The following is a 9,782-nucleotide window of genomic DNA, read 5'->3' on the forward strand; positions in this document are numbered from 1 at the left end:
TTTATACAGCAGGTTCTTATTAGTCATCAATTTTATACACATCAGTGTATACATGTCAATCCCAATCGCCGAATTCATCACACCACCTTCCGCACCTCCCCACGGTTTTCCCCCCTTGGTATCCATACATTTGTTCTCTACATCTGTGTTTCAGCTTCTGCCCTGCAAACTGGTTCATCGGTAACATTTTTCTAGGTTCCACATACATGCGTTAATATATGATATTTTTCTCTTTCTGACTTACTTCACTCTGTATGACAGTCTCGAGATCCATCCACGTCTCAGCAAATGACCCTATTTCGCTCCTTTTTATGGCCAAGTAATATTCCATTGTATATGCACCACGTCTTCTTAATCCATTCATCTGTCGATGGGCATTTAGCTTGCTTCCATGTCCTGACTATTGTAAATAGTGTTGCAATAAACATTGGGGTGTATGTGCCTTTTTGAATTATGGTTTTCTCTGGATATATGCCCAGTAGTGGGATTGCTGGGTCATATGGTAATTCTATTTTTAGTTTTTTAAGGAACCTCCGTACTGTTCTCCATAGTGGCTGTATCAATTTACATTCCCACTGACAGTGCAAGAGGGTTCCCTTTTCTCCACACCCTCTCCACATTTGTTGTTTGTAGATTTCCTGATGATGCCCATTCTAGCTGGTGTGAGGTGATACCTCATTGTAGTTTTGATTTGCATTTCTGTAATAATTAGTGATGTTGAGCAGCTTTTCATGTGCTTCTTGGCCATCTGTATGTCTCCTTTGGAGAAATGTCTATTTAGGTCTTCTGCCCATTTTTGGATTGGGTTGTTTGTTTCTTTAATATTGAGCTGCATGAGCTGCTTATATATTTTGGAGATTAATCCTTTGTCCGTTGATTCCTTTGCAAATAGTTTCTCCCATTCTGACGGTTGTCTTTTCATCTTGTTTATGGTTTCCTTTGCTGTGCAAAAGCTTTGAAGTTTCATTAGGTCCCATTTGTTTATTTTTCTTTTTATTTCCATTACTCTAGGAGGTGAATCAAAAAACATCTTGCTGTGATTTATGTCAAAGAGTGTTCTTCCTAAGTTTTCCTCTAAGAGTTTTATAGTGTCCGGTCTTACATTTAGGTCTCTAATCCATTTTGAGTTTATTTTGTGTAAGGTATTAGGTAGTATTCTAATTTCATTCTTTTACATGTAGCTGTCCAGTTTTCCAAGCACCACTTATTGAAGAGACTGTCTTTCCTCCATTGTATATCCTTGCCTCCTTTGTCATAGATTAGTTGACCATAGGTGCATGGATTTATCTCTGGGCTTTCTATCTTGTACCGTTGATCTATGTTTCTGTTTTTGTGCCAGTACCATATTGTCTTGATTACTGTAGCTCTGTAGTATAGTCTGAAGTCAGGGAGTCTGATTCCTCCCGCTCCATTTTTTTCCCTCAAGACTGCTTTGGCTATTCGGAGTCTTCTGTGTCTCCATACAAATTTAAAGATTTTTTGTTCTAGTGCCATAAAAAATGCCACTGGTAATTTGATAGGGATTTCATTGATTCTGTAGATTGCTTTGGGTAGTATAGTCATTTTCACAATATTGATTCTTCCAATCCAAGAACATGGAATATCTCTCCATCTGTTGGTATCATCTTTAATTTCTTTCATCAGTGTCTTATAGTTTTCTGCATACAGGTCTTTTGTCTCCCTAGGTAGGTTTATTCCTAGGTATTTTATTCTTTTTGTTGCAATGGTAAATGGGAGTGTTTCCTTAATTTCTCTTTCACATTTTTCATCATTACTGTATAGGAATGCAAGAGATTTCTGTGCACTAATTTTGTATCCTGCAACTTTACCAAATTCATTGATTAGCTCTAGTAGTTTTCTGGTGGCATTTTTAGGATTCTCTATGTATAGTATCATGTCATCTGAAAACAGTGACAGTTTTACTTCTTTTCCAATTTGTATTCCTTTTATTTCTTTTTCTTCTCTGATTGCCATGGCTAGAACTTCGAAAACTATGTTGAATAATAGTGGTGAGAGTGGACCTCTTTGTCTTGTTCCTGATCTTAGAGGAAATGCTTTCAGTTTTTTACCACTGAGAATAATGTTTGCTGTGGGTTTGTCGTATATGGCCTTTATTATGTTGAGGTAGGTTCCCTCTGTGCCCACTTTCTGGAGAGTTTTTATCATAAGTGGGTATTGAATTTTGTCAAAAGCTGTTTCTGCATCTATTGAGATGATCGTATGGTTTTTATTCTTCAATTTGTTAATATGGTGTATCACGTTGATTGATTTGCATATATTGCTGAATCCTTGCATCCCTGGGATAAATCCCACTTGATCATGGTGTACGATCCTTTTAATGTGTTGTTGGGTTCTGATTGCTAGTATTTTATTGAGGATTTTTGCATCTATGTTCATCAGTGATATTGGTCTGTAATGTCCTTTTTTTGTATTATCTCTGGCTGGTTTTGGTATCAGGGTGATGGTGGCCTCAAAGAATGAGTTTGGGAGTGCTCCTTCCTCTGCAAATTTTTGTAAGAGTTTGAGAAGGATGGGTGTTAGCTCTTCTCTGAATGTTTGATAGAATTCACCTGTAAAGCCATCTGGTCCTGGACTTTGATTTGTTGGAAGATTTTAAATCACAGTTTCAATTTCATTTCTTGTGATTGGTCTGTTCATATTTTCTGTTTCTTCCTGGTTCAGTCTTGGGAGGTTATAGCTTTCTGAGAATTTGTCCATTTCTTCCAGGTTGTCCATTTTATTGGCATGGAGTTGCTTGTAGTAGTCTCTTAGGATGCTTTGTATTTCTGCAGTGTCTGTTGTAACTTCTCCTTTCTCATTTCCAATTTTATTGATTTGAGTCCTCTCCCTCTTTTTCTTGATGAGTCTGGCTAATGGTTTAACAATTTTATCTTCTCAAAGAAACAGCTTTTAGTTTTATTGATCTTTGCTATTGTTTTCTTTGTTTCTATTTCATATATTTCTGCTCTGATCTTTACGATTTCTTTCCTTCTGCTAATTTGGGTTTTGTTTGTTCTTCTTTCTCTACTTCCTTTAGGTGTAAGGTTAGATTGTTTATTTGAGATTTTTCTTTTTTCTTGAGGTAGGCTTGTATAGCTATAAACTTCCCTCTTAAAACTGCTTTTGCTACATCCCATAGGTTTTGGATTGTCATGTTTTCACTGTCATTTGTCTCTAGGTATTTTCTGATTTCCTCTTTGATTTCTTCAGTGATCTCTTGGTTATTTAGTAACGTATTGTTTAGCCTCCATGTGTTTGTGTTTTTTACGTTTTTTTCCCTGTAATTCATTTCTAATCTCATAGCATTGTGGTCAGAAAAGATGCCTGATACAATTTCAGTTTCCTTAAATTTACTGAGGCTTGATTTGTGACCCAAGATATGATCTATCCTGGAGAATGTTCCGTGCACACTTAAGAAAGTGTAATCTGCTGTTTTGGGATGGAATGTCCTATAAATATCTATTAAATCTCTCTGGTCTATTGTGTCATTTAAAGCTTCTGTTTTCTTAATTATTTTCATTTTGGATGATCTGTCCATTGCTGTACATAAGGTGTTAAAGTCCCCCACTATTACTATGTTACTGTCGATTTCCTCTTTTATAGCTGTTAGCAGTTGCCTTATGTATTGAGGTGCTCCTACATTGGGTGCATATATATTTATAATTGTTATATCTTCTTCTTGGATTGATCACTTGATCATTATGTAGAGTCGTTCCTTGTCTCTTGTAACATTCTTTATTTTAAAGTCTATTTTATCTGATATGAGTATTGCTACTCTAGCTTTCTTTTGATTTCCCCTTGCATGGAATATCTTTTTCCATCCCTTCACTTTCAGTCTGTTTGTGTCCCTAGGTCTGAAGTGGGTCTCTTGTAGACAGCATATATATGGGTATTGTTTTTGTATCCATTCAGCAAGCCTGTGTCTTTTGGTTGGAGCATTTAATCCATTCACGTTTAAGGTAATTATCGATATGTGTGTTCCTATGACCATTTTCTTAACTGTTTTGGGTTTGTTTTTGTACGTCCTTTTCTTCTCTTGTGTTTCCCACTTAGAGAAGTTCCTTTAGCATTTGTTGTAGAGCTGGTTTGGTGGTGCTGAATTCTCTTAGCTTTTGCTTGTCTGTAAAGCTTTTGATTTCTCCATCGAACCTCAATGAGATCCTTGCCGGGTAGAGTAGTCTTGGTTGTAGGTTCTTCCCTTTCATCACTTTAAGTATATCGTGCCACTGCCTTCTGGCTTGTAGAGTTTCTGCTGAGAAATCAGCTGTTAACCTTATGAGAATTCCCTTGTATGTTATTTGTCATTTTTCCCTTGCTGCTTTCAATAATTTTTATTTGTTTTTAATTTTTGCCAATTTGATTACTATGTGTCTCGGCATGTTTCTTCTTGGGTTTATTCTGTATGGGAATCGCTGCACCTCCTGGACTTGGGTGGCTATTTCCTTTCCCATGTTAGGGAAGTTTTTGACTATAATCTCTGCAAATATTTTCTTGGGTCCTTTCTCTCCCTCTTCTCCTTCTGGGACCCCTATAATGTGAATGTTGTTGCGTTTAATGTTGTCTCAGAGGTCTCTTAGTCTGTCTTCATTTCTTTTCGTTCTTTTTTCTTTATTCTGTTCTCTGGTAGTGAATTCCACCATTCTGTCTTCCAGGTCACTTATCCGTTCTTCTGCCTCAGTTATTCTGCTATTGATTCCTTCTAGTGTAGTTTTCATTTCAGTTATTGTATTGTTCATCTCTGTTTGTTTGTTCTTTAATTCTTCTAGGCCTTTGCTAAACATTTCTTGCATCTTCTCGATCTCTGCCTCATTCTTTTTCTGAGGTCCTGGATCATCTTCACTATCATTATTTTGAATTCTTTTTCTGGAAAGTTGCCTATCTCCACTTCATTTAGTTGTTTTTCTGGGGGTTTATCTTGTCCCTTCATCTGGTATATAGCCCTCTGCCTTTTCATCTTGTCTGTCTTTCTGTGAACGTGGTTTTTGTTCCACAGGCTGCAGGATAGTAATTCTTCTTGCTTCTGCTGTCTGCACTCTCCGTTCTAATTTTTCAGTAAGTCCTGGCCTTCCTGGGCAAGGAGGGGCAATGACTCGCGTCGCCGCTCCTTCTCGGACTACTTTTCTTTGTTGCTGGAGTTTCAGGGGAGGAGAGGGAGATGGCGGAAAAGTTGGACGCTGGGGCATTCGAGGCCCATGAAGACCCAGGAGATGGGCTGCAGAGAGTGTTCAGGCCACTGGCTCCCCCACTGCCCTCCTGGCCGCCGCTGCCGCCTCCTGGGGCCCATGGCCTCTGCAGCGCTTGCTCTGCTCCTGCGCCAAGAGCTCTCGGGAGCCACACCAGTACATAATTTTTAGTATAGAAAATTTCAATCAGAAAACGAATGACAGAGTAGCATAGTGAACTCAAATATTCCCATGACCTAGCTTCAGCAGTTATCAACTCATGGCCAATCTTATTTATGTATTCCATCATTTCCTCTATATTACTTTTGAAGCAAGTCTCAGGCATCATATAATTTTATCTGTAAATATTTCAGTATGTACCCATAGCATTTTTATATGATTAAGAACAGCAGAAGAAAACTCACAAAGATTAATGGGTCTTTCACACGAAGATTAATGGTTCTCTCTCTCTACTACCATGTTCAAATAAAATATTAAAAATAAGATTTAGTGATAGGATTGTATCTTTTGGGTCTTTCTAGAAGATGGACCATACTTGTTAATCTTTGGCAAGTGGACTGCCAAAGGGAGAGTTGGCTTTTGCTCTGTTTGCCCACTCCCAGAATGTTAAAATGCTATTTTTAAAAGGAAATCATTTTTCTTTTATTCTCCCTTAGAATATAGTACAGTAGATTTAGATTTTTTGTAAAATTTGTACTTATTTTAAGAAGTGACAGATATCTCACAATGCATAAAATTCAATATATATCATGCTATACAAGAGAAGTTTTGATTTATCAGCTCTATTTCAAAATATTGAAATAAAAATACGTTGAAACAAAAGTTGAAGGTTAATGAAATTGTGGAGTTTCCTATTACCATTTAGGTATTCATTTGTATAATCAGTAATCTAACATTCTGTTAAAAATTAAAAATTTTTCTCTTTTCTTCTCCCTGATACCACAACCTAATTCTCTGTTTTATCTGTTCAGTAACATTCTGGGGTAACTCTATTATCTGTTTTCCCCAATAACGTCATATTTTACTCCCAGAGATACGGATGAAATGTATCTTAATTCGCAAGAATTCAAAAACCTATTACCTTGAGTAACATGACAAATGAAGTAAGTTAAAGATAATGCATGTTTCTCCTATTTCTAGGATATTTGTTTAAGAGCAGGCTATGCGTTAACCCTTTTTGCCTTCAATAGTCGCTTTCAACAATACTTAATATTGGAAAGTGGAATAATGACCATATCAACTTTTGAACCTTTTCTTGAATCAACATTTGAAACTGAGAAGGCAATGGCAGCTTTTCAGGTATAAAATTGAAGGTTAAAACTTCAAATCAATATGTCTTTTTAGTGCAAAGTGAAAAATTAGAAAAAAACTTTGGATCTGGCAAAATGTTTACTGCTTTTGTAAAATTCACAGTATCTTTTACAGCAGTCCCTTCCTCACCTCATAAAAACTCCATTATCTATGAGGATTTCTTCATTTATATAGAATTTTACAAGTCACAAGGCGCTTTTGTCTTTATATCTCATCTGAAGCTTATAACAACCCTGTCAGATTGATAGAAATATAGTATTATTTTCATCACCTCTATTTTACAAGGAAATAGGTAGAGAAACATGGTAGTGTCCAAGACAAGTTTTCGAACTGCAAATCTTTAGCTGATCACCTAATTCTTCAACCATGTAGACAACCTTATGTATCTGGATTCTTCTTGGTCTTCTTTTTCTATCCTATGACCTTTAGAAGTATTTTCTATGAACCCATACTTCAAAAATGCAAAAATTGCAAACATCGTAGAAAGAATAATATGGCCTACAATGGTCACTGCAGTGATCAGATGGGGATATGTACTCTAGGTCCTCCCCACCCAGCTCGCTTCTCATTGAATCATACCAAATTACCCCTCTTACTTTTCCGAGAAGTATCCCCTCAGAAATAAAAGGTTAATTACAGAAGCTGAGTAGAAAATGTTCAATGATTCTATGCCTCTTTTTTGTTTTTAGATTATTATATTAGCTAAAGTCATTATAGATGTGGACCACATTACTTTGACTGCAAGAGGTGTTACTATTTTAGCTGATAGTCTATATTCAGTTCATTCCACTACTATTGTCTTGACAGGTAAGAAATAACTAGAAGCTAATCATATCCACCTAAAACTATTTACAAAAAATTTTTTTGGTAATCTGAGCAATAATAAAATAATAAGCCTGATATTCTGTCACACAGTTTGAAGAATGAACTCATGTAAGTCTACATGAACTCCAGAGTTAAGCCTACATGGAACAATAAAAGTCTACTCTGTACCCCAAATAGAACCTTTCTGATTTCCTAATTACTTTTTTGAACCCCTATTTATTTTTTCCAGAATGTAAGATGAGAATTCAACTATGAGCTACCAACAACAAAATTTATATACTGATTTATAATACTGGCAGAGTTATACTGATAACCTCTGTCTGGTTTCCTTTTGACTAATTGTGAATATTTGTCTAATATTTAAGAGTTCTCTATGTTGCTATGCAGTACAGCAAAGCAAAATGGTCCAACAGAGTTCTTGACATAGTTAGTGCTAATTGTGTGACTATATCTATCTAGACCGAACTCTCCAGATGATCAATACGTTAGTTCTCTTGATCTATAATGCTCAATACAACATAAAACAGTATCAAAACGACAGCCATATGGAGTGACAACTACCAAAAAATAAAGTATTTGTTTTTTTAACTGAAATGGATTACTGAACACAGTGAAGGAATCTCCACTTGCTGCCATGAAATTACGGTTTTATGGAGTGTATTTACTTGGCATGGAAGGTAAATTCAAGCAAACAAAAACTTTCTGATAAAAACTATCTAGGAAAAATACATGTTTAAAAGAAGTTATTAAATATATTTTTATCTAAATAACATTCTTAATTCAATGTCATAGTAATTCTATGACTCTGAAAAACATTTGTAGTGGGTTTCAATTTTACTCCACAAACTCTTCTGTGCAAGAAATGCCATATTATTCTAGCTTTCAAATATTAATTTTCCCAGGCTGATAGAAACAATCTCAAAAATTATTGGGCTTTCTCTGCACTCCACCATTGGAGTCATATGTATCCCCAGAGCCATATGCATGTCTGGGGTATCTCAAGCACAGCCAGATATTCAGGCCTCAGGTATAATGTAAAATAAATGACATGCTCAAGTCCAAGTTGATATGGTTTCCAGAAGATGTTCCAAAAGCATAAAATTTTGCAGAGACTGAGATTTCTGTTGCCAAGTGTCCAGTCTTCCTATGTACACCACTTAGCCATTCTTCACTCAAAGCTCCTGCTATCTCTGTTTTAGTCTTAGATTCTCTGCCCTTCCCCATTGGTTCCCCATTTCTTACTCCCTCTCTTTAAAGACTCCTCTGTCCCTTCCCCCTAGCATAATGCCTTCTATAAACTCAGGCTTTTGAAACTATAAGCCTGAAAGAAAGGTTATCTTTAGACAATTTTTTTCTCTAGGCCATATAACCCAGCCCTCCTCATAGGCAATAAATACAAAGGGCTTCCTGGCTTATAATGGAGGCTGGAAAAAAATACAAGGAGAACACAAACTCAGTTAATAACTCAATAAAGTATCCGCCCACAAATGTAAAAATACATTTATATCTTAAAATTTGTTACACCTTTCCAACACAATATTGCGAAAGAATATCACACGAAAGCTCTAAAAATAAAACACGAATTCGAATGAAACCATCTTAAGTTCATAGCTGCACATTTATTTAATTACTAGATCACTTTATTACTTCAATCTCAAAACATTTCTTTTTATGGCAAGAACTTCAATGATCATAAACTTCAATAAGCAATACATTACTTGGTTTTAAAATACCATTAAGCTCTTAACTCAAAGCCATCTGAATTGCAAAAAGGACATTAAATTTTCTTACAGTAGTTCAAACATTGTTCATAGTCATTAAAACAAACAAACCATAAAAGCTCAAAACAAAATATATTCTGAAGCCAAGAGGAAGAAAACCTCTGATTTTTCAAAATTCCCCACTCTTAAATAAACCTATTTAACTTTTACTGTTTGTGACAGAAAACCAAACCATAATTTTGGGGAAAGTTTATTCTACATTTAACACACATGCTTTTTCTCAGCAGGTCTTCATTAATAGAGATGTCTTGTGACTTAAACCTTTTTAAAGATTTTTTTGATGTGGACCATTTTTTAAGTCTTTATCGAATTTGTTACAATATTGCTTCTGTTTTACTTTTTGGTTTTTTGGCCGCAAGGCATGTGGGATCTTAGCTCCCTGACCAGGGATCTAACCCGCACCCCATCCATTGGAAAGTGAAGTCTTAACCACTGGACTGCAGGGGAAGTCCCTCAAACCTTTTTTAATACTTTAATATATGCAAGTGAATGAAAGCACAGTATATCAGTTTATACCAATTAAATAACACAAGCATTTTTTTTTCTTGTTGTTTAATTTATAGGGAATTTAATAGCTACCCTGGCTCATTCTAGAGCTGGTATTCCAGAAGCATTTACCACATTAGGGACAATCCAACGGCTCTGCTACCATTTGTACTCAAGTCAAGAAGAGGTAAAAAAA

At 35.9% G+C, this 9,782-nt stretch overlaps 1 protein-coding gene across 1 annotated transcript in view; it reads left to right on the top strand.

The window, feature by feature from the left end:
• The window catches only part of ANKAR (ankyrin and armadillo repeat containing), a 79,010-nt gene that overhangs the window by 63,579 nt on the left and 5,649 nt on the right, over window positions 1–9,782 (top strand). The window contains exons 18-19 of the mRNA XM_067026446.1: window positions 7,184–7,301; window positions 9,664–9,773. Coding sequence (XP_066882547.1) covers window positions 7,184–7,301; window positions 9,664–9,773 — 228 coding nt within the window. The remainder of the gene's footprint in view (window positions 1–7,183; window positions 7,302–9,663; window positions 9,774–9,782) is intronic.

Source organism: Kogia breviceps, chromosome 2 (genome assembly GCF_026419965.1).
Source record: "Kogia breviceps isolate mKogBre1 chromosome 2, mKogBre1 haplotype 1, whole genome shotgun sequence".
NCBI lineage: Eukaryota > Metazoa > Chordata > Mammalia > Artiodactyla > Physeteridae > Kogia > Kogia breviceps.